This window comes from Bombina bombina, chromosome 6 (assembly GCF_027579735.1).
Source record: "Bombina bombina isolate aBomBom1 chromosome 6, aBomBom1.pri, whole genome shotgun sequence".
Classification (NCBI taxonomy): domain Eukaryota; kingdom Metazoa; phylum Chordata; class Amphibia; order Anura; family Bombinatoridae; genus Bombina; species Bombina bombina.
The window spans coordinates 566003701-566029633 of record NC_069504.1 but is presented as its reverse complement, the minus strand read 5'-3'; the positions used below and the strand labels follow the sequence as shown (position 1 = coordinate 566029633).

The following is a 25933-nucleotide window of genomic DNA, read 5'->3' as shown; positions in this document are numbered from 1 at the left end:
CCCTGTGTGTAGGAGGTTGGGTCAGGTAGCTTATCTCTGTAAGGGGCAGCGTCTGCTGCTATGTGGGCTCTGTTCCACCTGTTGGAATTTGATCTCTCTACGTAGACTAAGAGAGCTGTGACAGATCTTCCTTCGGATCTATTGCACTTTTTTCTGTTCCAGGTCCAAGGGGGTTCTCCTTGGGAGTGCCTTATTTTGGAGGAGCAGATTGGGTTGGCACCCAAGCTCTGTTGGGGTGGGTGAGTTCCCCCCTTTTTTTCTTCCATTCCCTGGGGGCTTGTGGTTGGGGTCTTTCTGTCCCCCCTGTCTATCAGACATGTCTGTCGCTTGTGTTGGTCCGGTGTTGGAGCAGGATCTGAGTTCTGTTGCTCTGCTAAATTTGTCCTCAGAGCATTCGAGCCTCTTGAGGTTTCTCCTTTCTCCATGTTCAGGATTTGTGGTAAGGACTGGCGGCTCTTAGCCTGCAACGTTATCCGCTGGTTAGTGGATACTTAGCAATCTGAAGGATACTATCTTCAGCTGCTTTCTGCTTGCCCTGCAAGTATTTAAGTTTGAGTCATTTTTAGATGACTGCAGCGTGCAGTGTTTTTGCTTCAGGTGTTGTTCGTCAGACCTATCTGAGCTTGCTGCACAAGGTTTCGTTTCGGAATATTTCGGTGTATATATGTATATATACAATGTATATATGTGTGTGTGTGTGTAGATAGATAGATAGATAGATAGATAGATAGATAGATAGATAGATAGATAGATAGATAGATATAGATATATATATGTGTGTATATATATATATATATATATATATATATATATATATACGGTGAAGGAAGGCACTCACTGGTCTTTAATTCAAAAGAAAACTTTTAATAAGCGTGACGTTTCGGGGACACACTCCCCTTCCTCAGGAAGGGGAGTGTGTCCCCGAAACGTCACGCTTATTAAAAGTTTTCTTTTGAATTAAAGACCAGTGAGTGCCTTCCTTCACCATGTATACTTAACTGCTGGCACCCTGGCATCAAGATTGGTAAGTGAGAGTGCTCTCTCTCTCTATATATATATATATATATATATATATATATATATATATATATATATATATATATATATATATATATATATATATATATATATATATATATATATATATATATACATACATACATACATACATACATAGAGAAGTGCACTCACAGGAACGAACAACTGGCTCAATACCATTGTTAGCCTGTTCTATGGCGATTTACCACCTGGGTGCAGCTTTTATTTTTATATATATATATATATGTGTGTGTGTATATATGTATATATATGTATATATATATATATATATATATATATATATATATATATATATATATATATATATATGTGTGTGTGTGTGTGTTTTTTTGCAATTATTCATCTCTAGTATGTGTTAAATATATCTGAGTACAAATACACACACTGTTATTCCATCTCAGTTAAAATGTACATAGCATTACTGCAGAAATGTAAGATTGTATTGCTACAGCTATAGAGAAGGCAATGACAGCTATTTTGCCTTTAAATAAATGTAAAAGGTTTTTGCAACATTTTCCTAAACTTAGTAAATTAAGTTCTGGCCTTCAGCATACTGACGTATCCTCTACTGATGGGGGCTCCTCTGATTCATAGGATGCCATGTCAGAGACTGATATAGGCAAATCTTTGTTTTTATTTAAGTTAGAATATATTTGTTCTCTTTTAAAGGAAGTTTTGTTTACTTTGGGTATTGAGGAGTCTAAATCTCCTGATGATAAAGCTAGTAATTGTCTAAATTCTGTATTTAAGACTACTGTTATTACTCCTGAAGTATTTCCTATTCCTGACGTTATCTCTGTGATTGCGAAAGAATGGTCTGCCTGGTACCGCTTTTAAACCCTTCTTCTAGGTTTAAGAAATTGTATCCTTTTCCTGTAGCCAAGGATCCTTTAGATAGGAAGCGTGAATCTTATCCAAGAAGGGCATATTTACATTTTGGCTATATTCTTAGACCTGTTATATCTATGGCTGATGTTGCTGCTGCTGCTTCTACTTTTTGGTTGGACAGTTTAGCACATCAGTTGTCTTCAGATTCTGAATTATCTAACTATTGTTTTAACTCAAGATGCAAATCATTTTTATTTTTTTTAAATATCTTTATTCTATATCCATTTTCGTTTACAGAAGGAAACGGATAAGAAAATCACATTGAAATCATATCTTATATGCATATCTTGAAACATAATGAACAGCCTGAAATTGTACAAGACACACTTTAGATAAATTATATAATTGAAAACAATACACAACCTTCATAAACGAATGATGCAAATCATTTTATTTGTGATGCTTTATTTGACGTTGGGAAGATCAATGTTAAATCCATGTCTTTAGTCGTTCTAACTAGAAGAGCTTTATGGCTTAAAGGGACACTGAACCCAAAAAAAAATTTGTGATTCAGATAGGGCATGCAATTTTAAGCAACTTTCTAATTTACTCCGATTTTCAATTTTTCTTGATATCTTTATTTATTTGAAAAAGAAGGCATCTAAGCTTTTTTTTTTTTTGGTTCAGTACTCTGGACAGAAATTTTTTATTGGTGGATGAATTTATCCACCAATCGGCAAGAACAACCCAGGTTGTTCACCAAAAATGGGCCGGCATCTAAACTTACATTCTTGCATTTCAAATAAAGATAACAAGAGAATGAAGAAAATTTGATAATAGGTGTAAATTAGAAAGTTGCTTAAAATTTCATGCTCTATCTGAATCATGAAAGAAAAAAAATTGGGTTCAGTGTCCCTTTAACCCCTTAATGACAACTGACGTACCAGGTACGTCATGCATTAACTTACAGTTAATGACAATAGACGTACCTGGTACGTCAGTTGTCTAAGAGAGTGCTGGAAGCGATCGCAATCGCTTCCAGCAGCTCTCAGGGTATTGCAGTGATGCCTCCATATGGAGGCATCCTGCAATACCATTTAGAAGACTCCGATGCAGAGAGAGCCACTCTGTGGCCCTCTCTGCACCGGTAGCGATGGTGCCGGTTCGTTGGTGGGTGGGAGCACATCAGGGAGGCGGGTGGGCGGCCCATCGCTACCCGGCATCCGGTTCCTGTAAGTGCTATGTGCACGCCGGGTGCCGGGAGCGTGCGGGGGCGCGCGTGCGCGCGTGCGCGCCCGATTACATGGCCACTGCCACCAATGAGAAAGGAAGGGGGGACAAAAATATAATATAAATAAATAAATATATAAGGATCTGGGAGGGGGAGGGGGTTGGGGTATTGTGGGGGGCTGCTACACTACAGAAAAATGTAAACTGGCAATAAATTGCAAAAAAAAACACTTGTTTTGGGGGCAAATTGGGTACTGGCAGACAGCTGCCAGTACCCAAGATGGCGGCAATTAGGTAGGGGAGAGGGTTAGAGAGCTGGGGGGGGGGATCATGGAGGTTGGGGCTAAGGCAGGAGTCCATCACAGCTAAAACATTTTAATTTTTTTTATTAAAAAAAAGAAAAACTCCTTTTATTTAGTACTGGCAGACTTTCTGCCAGTACTTAAGATGGCGGGGACAATTGTGGGGTGGGGGAGGGAAGAGAACTGTTTGGGAGGGATCAGGGGGTGGGATGTGTCAGGTGGGAGGCTGATCTCTACCCTAAAGCTAAAATTAACCCTGCAAGCTCCCTACAACCTACCTAATTAACCCCTTCACTGCTGGGCATAATTTACGTGTGGTGCGCAGCAGCATTTAGTGGCCTTCTAATTACCAAAAAGCAATGCCAAAGCCATATAAGTCTGCTATTTCTGAACAAAGGGGATCCCAAAGAAGCATTTACAACCATTTGTGCCTTAATTGCACAAGCTGTTTGTAAATAATTTCAGTGGGAAACCTAAAGTTTGTGACAAAATTTGTGAAAAAGTGAACTTATTTTTTTATTTGATGACATTTGGCGGTGAAATGGTGGCATGAAATATACCAAAATGGGCCTAGATCAATACTTTGGGTTGTCTTCTAAAAAAAAATATATACATGTCAGGGGATATTCAGGTATTCCTGACAGATATCAGTGTCCCAATGTAACTAGCGCTAATTTTGAAAAGAAATGGTTTGGAAATAGCAAAGTGCTACTTGTATTTATGGCCCTATAACTTGCAAAAAAAAGCAAAGAACATGTAAACATTGGGTATTTCTAAACTCAGGACAAAATTTAGAAACTATTTAGCATAGGTGTTTTTTGGTGATTGTAGATGTGTAACAGATTTTGGGGGTCAAAGTTAGAAAAAGTGCGTTTTTTTCCATTTTTTCCTCATATTTTATAATTTTTTTTATAGTAAATTATAAGATATGATGAAAATAATGGTATCTTTAGAAAGTCCATTTAATGGCGAGAAAAACGGTATATAATATGTGTGGGTACAGTAAATGAGTAAGAGGAAAATTACAGCTAAACACAAACACCGCAGAAATGTAAAAATAGCCATTGTCATTAAGGGTAAGAAAATTGAAAAATGGTCCGGTCATTAAGGGGTTAAATCTTGGAATGCTGACATGGTGTATATAACGAGATTATTATCTCTCTCTATTCAAGGTAAAAATATTTTTGGTTCACAATTGGATTCTATTATCTCCACTGTTACTGGGGGGTAAGGGAGTTTTTCTGCCCCATGAGAAGAAATCTAAGGGTAAATTTAAAGCTCTCAATTGTTGTCGTTCCTTTCATCAGAATAGAGAACAGAAAACCACTCCTTCACCTAAAGCCTCTGGCTCTAATTGGAGACCATCTCCAAATTGGAATAAATCCAAGCCTGTATAAGAAACCAAATCCTGCCCCTAAACCTATATGAAGGTGCAGCCCTCAAGCCAGTTCTTCTGGTAGGATTCAGACTAAAGCTATTTCAAAGAGTTTGGACAGACTCTGTCCAAAACCAGTGGATTCAGAATATCATTTCTTAGGGGTGTCAAATAGGATTCAAAATATGACTTCCTTTGGGAAGATTCTTTCTTACCCATGTAACAAAAAACCCAGTAAAAATGTGTTTCAGATCTAGAACTTTCAGGGGTAATTCTCAGTTCCACAGGAGGAACAAGGATTTGGGGTTTATTCAAATCTATTCATTATACCTTTGAAGGAAAATTCTTTCAGACCTATTTTGGATCTGAAACCTTTCAATGGTTTTGTAAGAGTCTCAACTTGACTCAAGATGGTGACTATAAGGACTATTCTGCCTTTTGTTCAGCAAGGTCACTTCATGTCCACAATAGACTTACAGGACGCTTACCTTTCCATCGATCGAACAATCGATTCATCCAGATCACTTTCGTTTTCTGAGATTCTTTCTTTTGCAAGATGTACCGAGTCCACGGTTTCATCCTTACTTGTAGGATATTATCCTTCCCAACAGGAAGTGGCAAAGAGAGCACCCACAGCAGAGCTGTCTATATAGCTCCCCCCTTAACTCCACCCCCCAGTAATTCTCTTTGCCGGCTCTAAGCAGGAAGAGTAAAGTGAAAGAGGTGTTAAACTGTTAGTTTTATTTTATCTTCAATCAAGAGTTTATTTTTAAATGGTACCGGTGTTGTACTATTTACTCTCAGGCAGGAGATAGATGAAGATTTCTGCCTGGAGGATGATGATCTTAGCATTTGTAACTAAGGTCCACTGCTGTTCCCACAGAAGCTGGGGAGTACAGGAAAACTTCAGTGTGAGGAACGGTTTCTTGCTATACAGCAATGAGGTATGTTCAGTCATTTTTTCTGCAGAGACTGTGATAACTCAGAAAGGCTGACAGTATCCCCATTAGGGGAAGGGTAAGCAGTAATCCTAGTCTTATAAGGGGCATTACTAGCTTGCATAAAGGGCTAAACTTATGGGCACTCAGTTTGTATATGATATATAAGGCAAACGTTTGTGTGTTCTGGGAGTACTGTTTCTTAAGGGACAACTGTTTTGAGGGTAACACTTGACTTGTTTTTTTTTTTTTACACATGGCTTAAAAATCGTTTGGTAGATTTTGTATAGGCCCTAGCAACATCGAGTGAGATGGGCGGGGCCTATTTTCGCGCCTTTAGTTTGTGTAGACAAGCAGCAAGCTTCATCACCGGAGGTCCTGGTACACTTCTGGGGCCTAATCGAAGCTTTATCCCCACATTATTGATCCCTAAGGACAGGTAGGCGCCACAGCAGAGCTGTAGCAAGGTGCTGACAGGGTTTTTTTTTACCGGTTTTAGACATTTGTCAATCCGGTTTTCACATTTGGGGGGTTATTGCTTTATTTGTGGTGCAATCTAAAGCTTAGTGAGTATACTGTAAAAATTTCAGAAAATTTGAGGTAATTTAAAGCAGTTTTGCAGTTTGTGTATGCCTTTTTTTTCTCTTAAAGGCACAGTACCGTTTTTGAAAATTGTGTTTTTTTCATTAAATAAAGTGTTTTCCAAGCTTGCTTGTCTCATTGCTAGTGCGTCTAATTTGTTCACCTTGCAAGATATGGCCTCAGTTATGAATACTACCCTCACAGAGATTTTATCTAAGCTGCCAGGGTTGCAAGGGAAGCGCAGTAGCTCTGGGTTAAGAACAAATACTGAGCCTTCTGACGCTTTAGTGGCCGTATCCGATATTCCCTCACAATGTTCTGAGGTAGGGATGAGAGATTTGCTATCTGAGGGAGAGATTTCTGATTCAGGAAAAATGTTCCCTCAGACAGATTAAGATATGACGGCATTTAAATTTAAGCTGGAACACCACCGCTTATTGCTCAGGGAGGTTTTAGCGACTCTGGATGATTGTGACCCTATTGTTCCTGTTTACACTGATGTTTTTCTGGTCCCTAAGAGGATTTCGGACATTGTTACTAAGGAGTGGAACAGACCAGGTATTCCTTCGTTCCCCCTCCTGTTTTTAAGAAAATGTTTCCCATATCTGACACCATGTGGGACTCGTGGCAGACGGTCCCTAAGGTGGAGGGAGCTATTTCTACTCTGGCTAAGTGTACAACTATACCTATTGAGGACAGTTGTGCTTTCAAAGATCCTATGGATAAAAAATTAGAGGGTCTCCTAAAGAAAATTTTTGTTTATCAGGGTTTTCTTCTCCAGCCTATAGCGTGCATTGTTCCAGTAAATACTGCAGCTGCCTTTTGGTTTGAGGCTCTGGAAGAGGCTCTTCAGGTGGAGACCCCATTAGATGATATTCTGGACAGAATTAGGGCTCTTAAGCTAGCTATTTCTTTCATTAGAGACGCCGCTTTCCATCTGGCTAAATTAGCGGCTAAGAATTCAGGTTTTGCCATTTTAGCGCGTAGAGTGTTATGGCTTAAGTCCTGGTCTGCTGATGTGTCATCAAAATCTAAGCTTTTGACTATTCCTTTCAAAGGTAAGACCCTATTCGGGCCTGCATTGAAAGAGATAATTTCATATATCACTGGAGGGAAGGGTCATGCCCTCCCTCAGGATAAATCAAATAAGACGAGGACCAAACAAAATAATTTTCGTTCCTTTCGAAACTTCAAAGGTGGTCCCTCTACCTCTTCCCCTGCTGCAAAGCAAGAGGGGAACTTTGCTCAATCCAGGCCAGTCTGGAGACCTAACCAGGCTTGGAACAAGGGTAAGCAGGCCAAGAAGCCTGCTGCTGCCACTAAGACAGCATGAAGGGGTAGCCCTCAATCCGGGACCGGTTCTAGTAGGGGGCAGACTCTCTCTCTTTGCTCAGGCCTGGGCAAGAGACGTTCAGGACTCCTGGGCCGTAGAAATTGTAACCCAGGTGTATCTTCTAGATTTCAAAGATTCTCTGCCAAGGGGGAGATTCCATCTTTCTCAATTGTCTGTAAACCAGACAAAAAGAGAGGAGATCTTACACTGTGTAGAAGACCTTTTTACCATGGGAGTGATCTGCCCAGTTCCGAAAGTAGAGCAGTGGCAGGGGTTCTACTCCAATCTGTTTGTGGTTCCCAAGAAAGAGGGAACTTTCAGACCAATTCTAGATCTCAAGATCCTAAACCAATTCCTAAGAGTTCCATCCTTCAAGATGGAGACCATTCGGACTATTTTACCAATGATCCAGGAGGGTCAATATATTACCACCGTGGACTTAAAGGATGCGTATCTACACATTCCTATCCACAAAGATCATCACCAGTTCCTCAGGTTTGCCTTTCTGGACAAGCATTAACAGTTTGTGGCTCTTCCCTTCAGGTTGGCCACGGCGCCAAGAATCTTCACAAAGGTGCTAGGGTCCCTTCTGGCGGTCCTAAGGCCGCGGGGCATAGCAGTGGCGCCTTATCTAGACGACATCCTAATTCAAGCGTCGACTTTCCAACTAGCCAAGTCTCACACGGACTTAGTGTTGGCCTTTCTAAGATCTCATGGGTGGAAGGTGAACATCCAAAAGAGTTCTCTTTCCCCTTTCACAAGAGTTTCATTTCTAGGGACTCTGATAGACTCGGTAGAAATGAAAATATTTCTGACGGAAGTCAGGAAATCAAAAATTTTAACTACCTGCCGAGCTCTTAATTCCATTCCTCGGCCGTCAGTGGCTCAGTGCATGGAGGTTATCGGTTTAATGGTAGCGGCAATGGACGTAGTTCCATATGCTTGCTTACATCTCAGACCACTGCAACTATGCATGCTCAGACAGTGGAATGGGGATTATGCAGATTTATCTCCTCAGATAAATCTGGATCTAGAGACCAGAGACTCTCTTCTTTGGTGGTTGTCACAGGATCACCTGTCCCGGGGAAAGTGTTTCCGCAGGCCTACGTGGGTTATAGTGACGGCGGACGCCAGACTACTGGGCTGGGGTGCAGTCTGGAATTCCCTGAAAGCACAGGGATTGTGGACTCAGGAGGAGGCTCTCCTACCGATAAATATTCTGGAATTAAGAGCGATATTCAATGCTCTTCAGGAGTGGCCTCAGCTGGCTTCGGCCGGATTCATCAGATTTCAATCGGACAACATCACGACTGTAGCTTATATCAATCATCAGGGGGGAACAAGGAGTTCCTTAGCGATGATAGAAGTTTCCAGGATAATCCGATGGGCAGAGACTCACTCTTGCCATCTTTCAGCGATCTATATCCCAGGAGTAGAGAACTGGGAGGCAGATTTTCTAAGTCGTCAGACTTTTCATCTGGGGGGGTAGGAACTCCATCCGGAGGTGTTTGCTCAACTGGTTCAGCTATGGGGCACACCAGAATTGGATCTGATGGCGTCTCGTCAGAACGCCAAACTTCCTTGTTACGGATCAAGGTCAAGGGATCCTCAGGCAGTACTGATAGATGCTCTAGCAGTACCCTGGTTGTTCAACCTGGCTTATGTGTTTCCACCTTTCCCTCTCCTTCCGCGTCTGATTGCCAGAATCATACAGGAGAGAGCTTCAGTGATTTTGGTAGCGCCTGCGTGGCCACGCAGGACTTGGTATGCAGACCTGGTGGACATGTCATCTCTTCCACCATGGACTCTGCCACTGAGATAGGCCCTTTTGATTCAAGGTCCATTCAAGCATCCAAATCTAATTTCTTTGCAACTAACTGCTTGGAGATTGAACGCTTGATTCTATCAAAGCGGGGTTTCTCTGAGTCGGTCATAGATACCGTGATTCAGGCTCGAAAGCCTGTTACCAGGAAAATCTATCATAAGATATGGCGTAAATATCATTTTTGGTGCAAATCCAAAGGCTACTCATAGAGTTAAATCAGGATTCCTAGGATTTTGTCTTTTCTCCAAGAGAAAGGTTTGTCAGCTAGTTCCCTAAAAGGACAGATATCTGCTCTGTCTATTCTGTTGCACAAGCGTCTGGCAGATGTCCCAGACGTTCGGGCCTTTTGTCAGGCTTTAGCTAGAATTAAGCCTGTGTTTAAACCTGTTGCTCCGCCATGGAGTCTAAATTTAGTTCTTAAAGTTTTTCAGGGGGTTCCGTTTGAACCCATGCATTCCATAGATATTAAGCTTCTATCTTGGAAAGTTCTGTTCCTAGTTGCTATCTCTTCAGCTCAAAGAGTTTCTGAACTATCTGCATTACAATGTGACTCGCCTTATCTTGTTTTCCATGCTGATATGGTGGTTTTGCGTACCAAACCTGGGTTCCTACCTAAGGTTGTTACTAACAGGAATATCAATCAGGAAATTGTTGTTCCTTCTCTGTGTCCTAATCCTTCTTCTAAGAAGGAACGTCTGTTGCACAACTTGGACGTAGTTCGTGCTTTGAAGTTTTATTTGCAGGCAAACAAAGATTTTCGTCAAACATCTTCTTTGTTGTCTATTCTGGAAAGCGTAGGGGTCAAAAGGCTACGGCTACCTCTCTTTCCTTTTGGCTGAAAAGCATCATCCGTTTGGCTTATGAGACTGCTGGACAGCAGCCTCCTGAAAGGATTACAGCTCATTCTACTAGAGCGGTAGCTTCCACATGGGCTTTTAAAAATGATGCTTCTGTTGAACAGATTTGTAAGGCTGCGACTTGGTCTTCGCTCCATACCTTTTCAAAATTTTACAAATTTGATACTTTTGCTTCTTCGGAGGCTATTTTTGGGAGAAAGGTTTTGCAAGCAGTGGTGCCTTCTGTTTAGGTTCCTGTCTTGTCCCTGCCTTCATCCGTGTCCTAAAGCTTTGGTATTGGTATCCCACAAGTAAGGATGAAACCGTGGACTCGGTACATCTTGCAAAAGAAAACAAAATTTATGCTTACCTGATGATAAATTTCTTTCTTTTGCGATGTACCGAGTCCACGGCCCGCCCTGTCTTTTCTAGACTGTTAGTATTTTTTATTAAAAACTTCAGTCACCTCTGCACCTTATAGTTTCTCCTTTTTCTTCCTTGGCCTTCAGTCGAATGACTGGGGAGTGGAGTTAAGGGGGGAGCTATATAGACAGCTCTGCTGTGGGTGCTCTCTTTGCCACTTCCTGTTGGGAAGGATAATATCCCACAAGTAAGGATGAAACCGTGGTACATCGCAAAAGAAAGAAATTTATCAGGTAAGCATACATTTTGTTTTTCTAAACAAGCATTACCAATTTGTTGCTCTTTCGTTTGGCCTTGCAACAGCACCAATAATATTCTTAATAGTTTTAGGTTCCCTTCTATATTTAATCAGAAAGCAGGGTATTACGGTGTTTCCTTATTTGGACAATATCTTGGTACTAGCTCAATAGATTTCCAGATAGATTCAGTGTCCATGACTCTATCCCTAACAGAAAAGAGACGCTTGAGATTGGTTTCAGCTTGTCTAAAACTTCAGTCTCTTATCATCGCTTCAGTGGCTATGTTCATGGAAGTTTTAGGTCTCATGTTTGCAGTATCGGACACAATCTTTTTTGCTTGTTTTCATATGAGACCTCTACAGTTTTGCATGTAGCACCAATGGTCAGTTATTACAACTGATATACTTAAATCCCAACTCTCCACTCTCTCTGACTTGGTGGTTATACCATCACCTTATTGTTTAAGGGGCCTCCTTTGTTTGTCCTACCTGGACTGTGATCATAACAGATGCACGTCTTTCGGGTTGGGGAGCTGTTTGGGGGTCTCTGACAGCACATGGAGTTTTGAATCCTCGAGAGGCGAGGTTACCAATCTATATCATAGAACTCTGTGCTATTTTCAGAGCTCTTCAGGCTTGGCCTCTATTAAGAGAGAATCGTATATTCGGTTTCAAACAGACAATGTCACAACAGTGGTATATGTCAATCATCAAGGGGGGACTCATGGTCCCCTAGCAATAAAAAAGAAGTATCTCTAATACTTTCTGGGGCGGAATCCAATTCTTTTCTAATCACTGCGTTTCATATACCATGTGTAGACAATTTGGAAGCGGATTATCTTAGCTGTCAGATTCTACATCAGGGGAGTAGTCTCTCCATCCAGATGTGTTCTATCAGATTGTGCAGATGTGGGGTCTTCAAGACATAGATCTGATGGCCTCTCGTCTAAACAAGAAATTTCCCAGATACCTTTCCAGGTCCAGGGATTCTCAGGCGGAAATGATGAATGCTCTAGCTGTTTTATGGTTTTACCAACCTGCTTACTTTTTTTTCACCTCTGGGAGTGATCTCAAAGATCACAATGGAACAATTTTATGTGTTTCTGATAGCACCAGCATGGCCTCACAGGTTCTGGTATGCGGAGCTTGCCCAAATGTCCAGTTGCCAGCCTTGGTCACTTCCTATAAGACCAGACCTTCTGTCTCAAGGCGCAGTTTTCCATCAGGATCTCAAATCTCTAAATTTGAAGGCATGGAAATTGAACGCTTAATTACGGAGTCAGAGAAACATTCATGGTGTTCCACTCATAATTATTCTTGACATACTTTCAGGATGGTTTGGATAAGGTTTTGTCTGTAAATACTTTGAAAGGACAAATTTCTGCTCTTTCTGTCTTATTTCATAGAAAGATTGCTATACTTCCTGATATTCACTGTTTTGTTCAGGCTTTGATTCATATCAATAAATAAAAAGAGAGAAGCGCTCAACCTGGAAACGAACAATAGCATAATAGCTTGTTCTATGGCTAGTTACCACCCAAGAAGCAGGCTCTTTTTGCTCAACCTGTGCCTTTCACAGAGAAGAACTTCCCTGAAGCATATCTGTCTGATCCTGACTTTACAGTACAGTCCAGCCCTGAAATACCAGGCAATCCCTCTCTGAACGAGAGAAACAGCAAAACCCCAGACGTACGTTTCGGCCTATTGTGGGCCTCGTCAGTGAGGTGCAGCCATATCCCTCTAGGCACTCTGAGCAACGGGTCCACGTCTGGATTCCCGCATCACACTTAGGGAGACTTCCCAAAATGTCATAATTTGCATAAATAAAAAGAGAAAAGCGCTCAACCTGGAAACGAGCAATAGCATAATAGCTTGTTCTATGGCTAGTTACCACCCAAGAAGCAGCCTCTTTTTGCTCAACATGTGCCTTTCACAGAGAAGAACTTTCCTGAAGCATATCAGGAAATATTATGACACTTAGGGAAGTCTCCAGACGTGGACCCGTTGCTCAGTGTGACTAGAGGGATATGGCTGCATCTCACTGACGAGGCCCACAATAGGCCGAAACGTACGTCTGGGGTTTTGCCGTTTCTCTCATTCAGAGAAGGATTGCCTGGTATTTCGGGGCTGGACTGCACTATTAAGTCAGGATCAGACAGATATGCTACAGGAAAGTTCTTCTCTGTGAAAGGCACATGTTGAGCAAAAAGAGGCTGCTTCTAGGGTTTTAACTAGCCACAGAACAAGCTATTATGCTATTGCTCGTTCCCAGGTTGAGCGCTTCTCTTTATTTAATTGATTCATATCAAACCTGCTATTAAATTTATTTCTCCTCCTTGGAGTCTCAGTTTGGTTTTGAAGATTTTACAGGCTCCTCCTTTTGAGCCTATGCATTCTCTGGATATGAAATTACTTTCTTGGAAAGTGTTATTTCTTTTGGCTATCTCTTCTGCTAGAAGAGTTTCTGAATTGTCCGCTCTCTCTTGCGAGTCTCCTTATCTGATTTTCCATTAAGATAAAGCTGTTTTGCAGACTTCATTTAAATTTTTGCCTAAAGTTGTGAATTCTAACAACATTAATAGGGAAATTGTTGTTCCTTCCTTGTGTCCTAATCCTAAGAATACTCTTGAAAGGTCTTTACATTCTTTGGATGTGGTAAGAGCTTTGAAATATCATGTTGAGCCTACTAAAGATTTCAGAAAGACTTCTAGTCTATTTGTTATTTTCTTTGGCTCCAGGAAAGGTCAAAAAGCCTCTGACATTGCTCTGGCATCTTGTTTGAAACTTTTGATTCACAAAGCTTATTTGGAGTCTCCGCTTCAGAGAATTACAGCTCATTCTACTAGATCAGTTTCCACTTCTTGGGCTTTCAAGAAAGAAGCTTCAGTTGATCAAATTTGCAAAGCAGCAACTTGGTCTTCTTTGCATACTTTTACTAAATTTTACCATTTTGATGTGTTTGCTTCTTTGGAAGCAGCCTTTGATAGAAAGGTTCTTCAGGCAGTTGTTTGTTTGATTCTAGTGCCTTTAATTTGAGTTTTTTCAAAATTTTTAAGAAAACCTAAAAAAAAATTTGGATTTAATTTCTCAGCGGATTTAGCTGTTATTTTATCCCTCCCTCTCTAGTGACTCGTGGATTTCCACATCACTAGCTCATGGACTCTTGATATTTACATGAAAGAAAACATAATTTTTGTAAGAATTTACCTGATAAATTAATTTCTTTCATAGTGGCAAGAGTCCATGAGACCCACCCTATTTTTTGTGGTTATGATTTTTTGTATAAAGCACTATATTTTTTCCAGTTCCTCTTTTTGTATGCTTTTTACTCCTCCTTTTACACCTCACTTCTTGGTTACACGTTAACTAAGGTATGAGTGAGGTGGGATGTGTATTTATAGGCATTTTGAGGTTTGGGAAACTTTGCCTTTTCCTGGTAGGAATGTATATCCCATACGTCACTAGCTCATGGACTCTTGCCACTATGAAAGAAATGAATTTATCAGGTAAGTTCTTACATATATTATGTTTTTTTAATTAAAGGGACAGTGTAGTCAACATTAAAATATTAGGATTCAGACAGGGCATGTAATTTTAAACAACTTTCCAATTTACTTTTATCATCAAATTTGCTTTGTTCTCTATGTGTTCTTTGTTGAAAGCTAAACCTAGGTAGGCCCATATGCTATTCTAAACCATTGAAGGCTGCCTGTTATCTCAGTGCATTTTGACAGTTTTTCCATATCTGCTGATTATATAGTTGGCAAAAATGTGAATGGCTACACATTTTGTGCAAAAACAAGACCCCATAATATAATAAAAGCATAAAGGTTGTCACCTCTGTTAGTATAGCTATACTCAAAACATACACCATCATGTTTAAAATAATTAGGAGCATATCTAAAGCAGACTGTCTTAACTAATTTTGATATACATGATCTTATTATAGTAGCAGAAGTAATTATTATTCCTTCCATTTCTAAAATAACAATTAGTCACTCAGTTTCTTGACTCTTTTTTTCATATCCCTCTCATCTTCTCTAGCAATGTGCAGGCTCTATATGTGAGCGGTATGGATTAGAAGAATGCACATGTGCCAGTACAGACGGAAAGGATGACAAAGAGCTGTGTCATGTCTGCTGCATGGAGAAAAGTGAGATGCTTTAATAATAAATGTGAATTATGAAATATGTCAGCTTACTATTTAAAGGGATTTTAAACCCAAATGTTTTCTTTCATGATTCAGATAGAGCATTTAATTTTAAGAAACTTTCTAATTTACCCCTATTAATTTTTCTTCGTTCTCTTGGTATCTTTCTTTTTTTTTAAAGCAGGAATGTAAGCTTAGGAGCCGGCCCATTTTTGGTTCAGCAAACTGGGTAGCGCTTGCCGATTGGTGGCTTTTCAAATAAAGATACCAAGGGAACAAAGAAAAATTGATAATAGAGCGTGCAATTTTAAGCACCTTTGTACTCCTATCTGAATCATGAGAGAAAAAAATTGGGGTTTTATATTCCTTTAAACAATGCTGTTATAGACTTGAACTGCTAAGTTTAGAATAGAAGCATTTTTGTAATATACAGGTAGCCCTCAGTTTATGCCGGGGTTAGGTTCCAGAAGGAATGGTTGTAAATCGAAACTGTTGTAAATTGAAACCCAGTTTATAATGTAAGTCAATGGGAAGTGAGGGAGATAGGTTCCAGGCCCCTCTCAAAATTGTCATAAGTAACACCTAATACATTATTTTAAAAGCTTTGAAATGAAGACTTTAAATGCTAGACAGCATTATAAACCTAATAAAATAATCACACAACACAGAATATATAAATAAACTAAGTTAAATAAACAAAAACATTTGCTAAACAGCATTATAAAGCTAATAAAATAATCACACAACACAGACTTCACTTGTATTTTTCTGCAAACAGTTCTTTCTATGCATTCCAGTCTGGACTGAGATATAGACAGGAAGATCTTGTTCCTTTGAAATCTGCTCGATAGCTCAGGTCTGGTTAAACTGATTCATTTCAGCTTGCTTGGCTTTGCTGCAACACAAGCGGGCAGCTCCACCTACTGGCTATTTTAATTAATGCACTGCTTCTCAATGCTTTTCAATAGCAGTCACATGACTGGAAAAAAGGTTGTTATTCTGAAACGGTCTAAATTGAACCGTTGTAAAACGAGGGCCACCTGTACTTGTATTAGTAAAAAATACTTCTAATAAAAGCTATAGCTGTATCAAATGTTTATTTAAGTATGTTCCGGGCACCAGCATTTTAAATACAGCGCTTGCTCAGAAAGCATAAGGTGCTTGTACCATCTATTAATCAATTTGTTGACATGATATAAGTCCCACTGGCGCTCTATGCAGTTCCAATATTTAAAATGCGGGTGCATTGAAAATACCTAGCTAAAGTTGTGAATTCTAACATAATAGGGAAATTATTGTTCCTTCATAGATGTAATTTATCTATGTGCAAATCAATTTTGACCGGAATGTACCTTTTAAGTTTAACATACTTAATTATTTTTTATTTATTTGTATATCGTGCATTCCTGTTGTAAGAGAACATATTTTCTTCCCATGCATCCCTGATCAAAATCCTGCCATAGTATTCTATCTAAATGAATATACAGTTACTAGTTATGTATCTTATTCAGTTATAGAGACTAACAAAATCACAGGGCTGATTTATGAATGGTTTCTGAATATAACCAAAACCATACATTGGAACATAAGCCATATGGTCTACTTATGTATATTTTATTTTACATGTTTTACATTTAATATTTTACGCACTGAAGAGTCATCTCTGAAGTAGTATATAATATCACATTTCTGTCATTGTAATTTTTTTTTGCAGTGAAAGCACATACTTGTGCCAGCACTGGTTCAGAGGTTTGGAAAGCTCACTTTAGAGGCAAAACTATTACATTGCAGCCTGGTTCACCCTGCAATGATTTTAAAGGATATTGTGATGTGTTCATGCGATGTCGATTGGTGGATGCTGATGGTCCATTAGCCAGACTGAAAAAGGCCATTTTTAACCCAGAATTGTATGAAAATATTGCAGAGTGGATTGTGGTAAGTAGAGAGACATACTGCTTTAAAAATACTCTCCCACAAATTCTTAAAGGGACACTGAACCCAATTTTTTTCTTTTGTGATTCAGATAGAGCATGCAATTTTAAGCAACTTTCTAATTTACTCCTATTATCAATTTTTCTTCGTTCTCTTGCTATCTTTATTTGAAATAAAAGCCATCTAAGCTTTCTCCAACATAGGTGTGTCCGGTCCACGGCGTCATCCTTACTTGTGGGATATTCTCTTCCCCAACAGGAAATGGCAAAGAGCCCAGCAAAGCTGGTCACATGATCCCTCCTAGGCTCCGCCTTCCCCAGTCATTCTCTTTGCCGTTGCACAGGCAACATCTCCACGGAGATGGCTAAGAGTTTTTTGGTGTTTAAATGTAGTTTTTATTCTTCAATCAAGAATTTGTTATTTTAAAATAGTGCTGGTATGTACTATTTACTCTGAAACAGAAAGGAGATGAAGATTTCTGTTTGTAAGAGGAAAATGATTTTAGCAACCGTTACTAAAATCGATGGCTGTTTCCACACAGGACTGTTGAGATTAATTAACTTCAGTTGGGGGAAACAGTGAGCAGACTTTTGCTGCTTGAGGTATGACACATTTCTAACAAGACTTGGTAATGCTGGAAGCTGTCATTTTCCCTATGGGATCCGGTAAGCCATTTTCTTAATTTTTAATATAAGAATAAAGGGCTTCACAAGGGCTTTAAAGACTGGTAGACATTTTTCTGGGCTAAAACGATTACTTTATAAGCATATTTAATGGTTTATAACTTTGGAGAGTTATTTTAATCTTGGGAATTCTGTTAAAAAAACGGCAGGCACTGTATTGGACACCTTTTTCACTGGGGGCCTTTTCTAGTCATAGGCAGAGCCTCATTTTCGCGCCACTAATGCGCAGTTGTTTTTGAGAAGCAAGGCATGCAGATGCATGTGTGAGGAGCTCAGATCCACTGAAAAAGCTTATTGAAGGCGTCATTTGGTATCGTATTCCCCTCTGGGCTTGGTTGGGTCTCAGCAAAGCAGATACCAGGGACTGTATAGGGGTTAAATGTAAAAACGGCTCCGGTTCCGTTATTTTAAGAGTTAAAGCTTTCAAATTTGGTGTGCAATACTTTTAAGGCTTTAAGACACTGTGGTGAAATTTTGGTGAATTTTGAACAATTCCTTCATACTTTTTCGCATATTCAGTAATAAAGTGTGTTCAGTTTAAAATTTAAAGAGACAGTAACGGTTTTATTTTAAAACGTTTTTTTGTGCTTTGTTATCAAGTTTATGCCTATTAACATGTCTGAACTAGCAGATAGACGATGTTCTGTATGTTCGGAAGCCAAGGTTCCTCTCCATTTAAATATATGTGATGAATGTGACAAACAAAGTAGGGACAATGATGCCACTGATAATAATGTTGCCCAAACTGATTCCTTAAGTGAGGGGAGTAAGCATGGTACTGCATCATCTCCTTCCATGTCTACACCAGTCTTGCCCACTCAGGAGGTCCCTAGTGCATCTAGTGCGCCAATCCTCCTTACTATGCAACAATTAACGGCTGTAATGGATAATTCTATTAAAAACATTTTAGCCAAAATGCCCACTTATCAGCGAAAGCGTGACTGCTCTGTTTTAGATACTGAAGAGCATGAGGACGCTGATGATAATGGTTCTGACATGCCCTTACACCAGTCTGAAGGGGCCAGGGAGGTTTTGTCTGAGGGAGAAATTTCAGATTCAGGAAAAATTTCTCAACAAGCTGAACCTGACGTTATTACATTCAAATTTAAATTGGAACATCTCCGCGCTCTGCTTAAGGAGGTGTTATCTACTCTGGATGATTGTGACAATTTGGTCATTCCAGAGAAATTATGTAAGATGGACAAGTTCCTAGAGGTCCCGGTGCCCCCCGAAGCTTTTCCTATACCCAAGCGGGTGGCGGACATTGTAAATAAAGAATGGGAAAGGCCCGGCATACCTTTTGTCCCTCCCCCTATATTTAAGAAATTATTTCCTATGGTCGACCCCAGGAAGGACTTATGGCAGACAGTCCCCAAGGTCGAGGGGGCGGTTTCTACTCTAAACAAACGCACCACTATCCCTATAGAAGATAGTTGTGCTTTCAAAGATCCTATGGATAAAAAATTAGAGGGTTTGCTTAAAAAGATGTTTGTTCAGCAAGGTTACCTTCTACAACCAATTTCATGCATTGTTCCTGTCACTACAGCAGCGTGTTTCTGGTTCGAAGAACTAGAAAAGTCGCTCAATAAAGCATCTTCTTATGAGGAGGTTATGGACAGAGTTCAAGCACTTAAATTGGCTAACTCTTTTACCTTAGACGCCACTTTGCAATTAGCTAGATTAGCGGCGAAAAATTCAGGTTTTGCTATTGTGGCGCGCAGAGCGCTTTGGCTAAAGTCTTGGTCAGCGGATGTGTCCTCCAAGAACAAATTGCTTAACATCCCTTTCAAGGGGAAAACGCTGTTTGGCCCTGACTTGAAAGAGATTATTTCAGACATCACTGGGGGAAAGGGCCACGCCCTTCCTCAGGATAGGTCTTTTAAGGCTAAAAATAAAACAAATTTTCGTCCCTTTCGCAGAAACGGACCAGCCTCAAACTCTACATCCTCTAAGCAAGAGGGTAATTCTTCTCAAACCAAGCCAGCCTGGAGACCGATGCAAGGCTGGAACAAAGGTAAGCAGGCCAAGAAGCCTGCTACCGCTACCAAGACAGCATGAGATGCTGGCCCCCGATCCGGGACCGGATCTGGTGGGGGGCAGACTCTCTCTCTTCGCTCAGGCTTGGGCAAGAGATGTTCAGGATCCTTGGGCGCTAGAAATAGTTTCTCAAGGTTATCTCCTGGAATTCAAGGAACTACCCCCAAGGGGAAGGTTCCACAGGTCTCAATTGTCTTCAGACCAAATAAAAAGACAGGCATTCTTACATTGTGTAGAAGACCTGTTAAAAATGGGAGTGATTCATCCTGTTCCATTAGGAGAACAAGGGATGGGGTTTTACTCCAATCTGTTCATAGTTCCCAAAAAAGAGGGAACATTCAGGCCAATTTTGGATCTCAAGATCCTAAACAAATTTCTCAGGGTTCCATCGTTCAAAATGGAAACCATTCGGACAATTCTTCCTACCATCCAGGAAGGTCAATTCATGACCACGGTGGATTTAAAGGATGCGTATCTACATATTCCTATCCACAAGGAACATCATCGGTTCCTAAGATTCGCCTTTCTGGACAGGCATTACCAGTTTGTGGCACTTCCATTCGGATTAGCCACTGCTCCAAGAATTTTCACAAAGGTACTAGGGTCCCTTCTAGCGGTGCTAAGGCCAAGAGGCATTGCAGTAGTACCTTACTTGGACGACATTCTAATTCAAGCGTCGTCTCTGCCACAAGCCAAGGCTCATACGGACATTGTCCTAGCCTTTCTCAGATCTCACGGGTGGAAAGTGAACGTAGAAAAAAGTTTTCTATTCCCGTCAACAAGAGTTCCCTTCTTGGGAACAATAATAGACTCCTTAGAAATGAAGATTTTTCTGACAGAGGCCAGAAAATCAAAACTTCTAAGCTCTTGTCAAGTACTTCATTCTGTTCTTCTTCCTTCCATAGCGCAGTGCATGGAAGTAATAGGTTTGATGGTTGCGGCAATGGACATAGTTCCTTTTGCGCGGATTCATCTAAGACCATTACAACTGTGCATGCTCAGACAGTGGAATGGGGATTATACAGACTTGTCCCCGACGATCCAAGTAGATCAGAGGACCAGAGATTCACTCCGTTGGTGGCTGACCCTGGACAACCTGTCTCAAGGGATGAGCTTCCGCAGACCAGAGTGGGTCATTGTCACGACCGACGCCAGTCTGGTGGGCTGGGGCGCGGTCTGGAACTCCCTGAAAGCTCAGGGTCTATGGTCTCGGGAAGAATCTCTTCTCCCGATAAACATTCTGGAACTGAGAGCGATATTCAATGCTCTCAAGGCTTGGCCTCAACTAGCAAAGGCCAAATTCATAAGGTTTCAATCAGACAACATGACGACTGTTGCATATATCAACCATCAGGGGGGAACAAGGAGTTCCCTGGCGATGGAAGAAGTGACCAAAGTAATTCAATGGGCGGAGATTCACTCCTGCCACTTGTCTGCAATCCACATCCCAGGAGTGGAAAATTGGGAAGCGGATTTTCTGAGTCATCAGACATTTCATCCGGGGGAGTGGGAACTCCATCCGGAAATCTTTGCCCACATAACTCAATTATGGGGCATTCCAGACATGGATCTGATGGCGTCTCGTCAGAACTTCAAGGTTCCTTGCTACGGGTCCAGATCCAGGGATCCCAAGGCGACTCTAGTAGATGCACTAGTAGCACCTTGGACCTTCAACCTAGCCTATGTATTCCCACCGTTTCCTCATATTCCCAGGCTGGTAGCCAGGATCAATCAGGAGAGGGCTTCGGTCATCTTGATAGCTCCTGCGTGGCCACGCAGAACTTGGTATGCAGACCTGGTGAATATGTCATCGGCTCCACCATGGAAGCTACTTTTGAGACGGGACCTTCTTGTTCAAGGTCCGTTCGAACATCCGAATCTGGCCTCACTCCAACTGACTGCTTGGAGATTGAACGCTTGATTTTATCAAAGCGTGGGTTCTCAGATTCTGTCATTGATACTCTTATTCAGGCTAGAAAGCCTGTAACTAGAAAAATTTACCATAAAGTATGGAAGAAATATATCTGTTGGTGCGAATCGAAAGGATTCCCATGGAACAGGGTAAAAATTCCTAAAATTCTATCCTTTCTACAAGAGGGTTTGGAGAAAGGATTATCTGCAAGTTCTTTGAAGGGACAGATTTCTGCTTTATCTGTTTTACTTCACAAAAAGCTGGCGGCTGTGCCAGATGTTCAAGCTTTTGTTCAGGCTCTGGTTAGAATCAAGCCTGTTTACAAACCTTTGACTCCTCCTTGGAGTCTCAATTTAGTTCTTTCAGTTCTTCAAGGGGTTCCGTTTGAACCCTTACATTCCGTAGATATTAAGTTATTATTTTGTAAAGTTTTGTTTTTGGTTGCAATTTCTTCTGCTAGAAGAGTTTCAGAGTTATCTGCTCTGCAGTGTTCTCCTCCTTATCTGGTGTTCCATGCAGATAAGGTGGTTTTGCGTACTAAACCTGGTTTTCTTCCGAAAGTTGTTTCTAACAAAAATATTAACCAGGAGATAGTTGTGCCTTCTTTGTGTCCGAATCCAGTTTCAATGAAGGAACGTTTGTTGCACAATTTGGATGTAGTTCGTGCTCTAAACTTCTATTTAGAGGCTACAAAGGATTTCAGACAAACATCTTCCTTGTTTGTTGATTATTCTGGTAAAAGGAGAGGTCAAAAAGCAACTTCTACCTCTCTCTCTTTTTGGCTTAAAAGCATCATCCGATGGCTTATGAGACTGCCGGACGGCAGCCTCCTGAAAGAATCACAGCTCACTCCACTAGGGCTGTGGCTTCCACATGGGCCTTCAAGAACGAGGCTTCTGTTGATCAGATATGTAGGGCAGCGACTTGGTCTTCACTGCACACTTTTACAAAATTTTACAAATTTGATTCTTTTGCTTCTTCTGAGGCTATTTTTGGGAGAAAGGTTTTGCAAGCCGTGGTGCCTTCCATCTAGGTGACCTGATTTGCTCCCTCCCATTATCCGTGTCCTAAAGCTTTGGTATTGGTTCCCACAAGTAAGGATGACGCCGTGGACCGGACACACCTATGTTGGAGAAAACAGAATTTATGCTTACCTGATAAATTACTTTCTCCAACGGTGTGTCCGGTCCACGGCCCGCCCTGGTTTTGTAATCAGGTCTGATGAATTATTTTCTCTAACTACAGTCACCACGGTATCATATGATTTCTCCTATGCATATTCCTCCTTTACGTCGGTCGAATGACTGGGGAAGGCGGAGCCTAGGAGGGATCATGTGACCAGCTTTGCTGGGCTCTTTGCCATTTCCTGTTGGGGAAGAGAATATCCCACAAGTAAGGATGACGCCGTGGACCGGACACACCGTTGGAGAAAGTAATTTATCAGGTAAGCATAAATTCTGTTTTTTTGGGTTAAGAACTCTGGACAGCACTTTTTGATTGGTGGATGGATTTTTTCCACCAATCAGCAAGGACAACCCAGGTTGTTCACCAAAATGGGCCGGCATCTAAACTTAGATTCTTGCATTTCAAATTAAGATACCAAGAGAATAAAGAAAATTTGATAATAGGAGTAAATTAGAAAGTTGCTTAAAAATTCATGCTCTTTCTGAATCGCAAAAGAAAAATTTTGGGTTGTGTCCCTTTAACATGTTTCAATATAATGGGAGCATGGTAGTGCACCTATAGTTTAAAGGGACAAAAGTCAAAATTAAACTAGATTAGAATTAGCAAATATGACAAATGTAAAAATATTTCACAATAAGCTATGTTTGTCTCTTCTTCTATCTTTATTATAATTTGCTAATTTCCTCAAATGAACTGCCACAGCTGTATTGACAGCGACAAGCTGCCTTATGTTTGCAGAGTTATATTTGATTATAAAATATGTATAATATTTTTAAATTGCCTTTTATATAAAACAATTAAGCCCCTTTTTTTAAAAAAGCTTATAACTCCAGTATGCAAATAAAAACTCACTTCCTTGTTTTCCTGTCTGAGGAAAAACTCTGGGAATGAAGTCCTTAGGTTTAAAGGTGATTGATGAAAATTAAAAATGTGAAAGAACATACAAGTAACATTTGTGAGGCCTAGCAGTGCACAGATTTCACCAACTCTCAGGGCATGTGCAAACAAAAATGAATGACATAATCTACATCTGTATTATTGGTGGGTTGCATGCACAGTTGTGACTTCTGCAAGTTGCCTTGCTTCACCCCCAAGATGGGTCTATTTAAATTAAATTTATCCTTGCATGTCCCTTTAAACTCTAAACCCCTGTCCACTTTAGCACTAAATTGAATAGATCTTCATACCCTTAATTTAACAGAAAAGGTTGGTACTACTGCTGATGTGTTTGTGTGTTTTCTTCCTAAATGGAAAGAGTCCACAGCTGCATTAATTACTTTTGGGAAATAAGAACCTGGCCACCAGGAGGAGGCAAAGACACCCCAGCTAAAGGCTTAAATACTCCTCCCACTTCCCTCAACTCCCAGTCATTCTTTGCCTTTCGTCCCAGGAGGTTGGCAGAGAAGTTTCAGAAGTTTGTTTTGTCTCTTATGGAGGGTACTTTTCGACATGGGACGAGAGTTTTAAGTAATCCTATCAGTCTCTGTGAGGGCCTGGATAAGAGTCCGGAGATGCAGGCAGTTTTTCTTCAAAACCATCCCGACTCCTATTAACAGCTCCACAAGCAATCAGCGTTGTCTAACTTTGCTTCGCTGCCTGCTTTCTTCTTTCAAGTCCATGGCAGAGGCGTTGCTACTATTTGTCACACTTGGAGAGCCGTGTTCCTGTTCCACGGCGTAGATTCCGGTAATATCGTTTAATTTTACTTCATCAGAATGTACTATAACTTATTTGTTTTCCCGTAAGGAACTATCTTGCGGTGTTTATTAAGTATATTTATAGGGCCTCAGTGAGTATCTTGGAATCAAGGGTTAATATCTCCCTAGGGGGGGGTTATTGAACAGGGGTGGGTTTAATCATGTTTATGTGATTCAATCTGCTTATGTGTAGTTTTAACTGGGCTCTTAGAACATAAAGACCTTTGGAAGTGACGTGACCTTATGAGACTGGACGTTCTAGTCTTCCATTTCCAATTTCCTGACCGTGTGGCGACTGAAAAATTAGAGTCTGCTTGTGTCAGGTTCTGGAGTGCCCCAGCCATTGTGGATGTCAGGTGCCGTTTTAAGTTTTTTCTTAGTCCATATTATTATCTTCTCTATCTAGTTATGGAGGAGGCTGAGACTGTTCAAATTTCAGATTCTTCAACTTGTGAAGAATGCGAATTGGCCCCATTGACACAGGTCAATCAGTTATGTTTGATATGCTGTATTAGAGCGCCCTGTTCCTCGGGCTCGGGGAATCAGGGGTCTGCTGAGCCATCCAACTCTGGGGGTTCTGTCCTCCAGGAGACGTGTTCCCTACTACTACACTTGCGGGTAACCCAGATTATGTTTATCCTCCTTACAGGGCGGCTTGTTCACCCCCAGACGTTGCAGATCATTTTCGCTTTCACATATTTTTGGCAATTATGTCTCTGCAAAGTCCAGACGTTTATTTGCGTTTGTGCTCGTGCCCGATCGTCCCGGGTCTACCGGCCTGGGGTGGGCCTATATAGTTCCCTGCGGGTGTAGCTGTCCTTGCATGTTGTGCCTTTTGTTACAGAATAGCGCATTTTACTGACACGTTTTTGAGTTATTAGAGGATCCTATCCTTAATGGATACGGGAATCCGCAGTCTTCTACTTCGAATGGCTCACCTCATTAGACATGAGGGGATGACGTAATTCCAAATTGTCTGATTATTGAGATCTTTCCCAGTTTTTTGTTGGAAGATCAGGGTTCCGTTTGGCTGGTCCTGCGGGTATGCCTGCTTTCTTCCTGGGCGTTAACCTACGGGTTGCCTTATTTTCTTTATCCATTTAGGATGTCTTTTAATTTCGATTATGTTTTTCCTTAGGGAACTTCTGGGATCGATTCTCTCTGGTTGCTTCTTCTGAAGTTTAAGGGACTCGTTAGTCCTAGCAAAGAAAGTGATGCAGCGGTACTCCACTGACCCTCTGAGGGAGGATTTAGCCACCTTGACAGTTATGACCCCAGCTGCGGCTGGTCCTGCTGGGATTCAGATCTTCTGTCCTGTGGCTTATTCAGACACGTGGCGCTTGTGTTCTCCCTAGCTGGTCCGGTGGG

At 40.9% G+C, this 25933-nt stretch overlaps 1 protein-coding gene across 2 annotated transcripts in view; it reads left to right on the top strand.

The window, feature by feature from the left end:
• Positions 1-25933, top strand: part of ADAM10 (ADAM metallopeptidase domain 10) — an 853517-nt gene that overhangs the window by 793603 nt on the left and 33981 nt on the right. For both annotated transcript variants that reach the window (XM_053717527.1, XM_053717526.1), the window contains exons 13-14: positions 15014-15122; positions 16834-17054. In XM_053717527.1, the coding sequence (XP_053573502.1) occupies positions 15014-15122; positions 16834-17054 (330 nt within the window). The remainder of the gene's footprint in view (positions 1-15013; positions 15123-16833; positions 17055-25933) is intronic.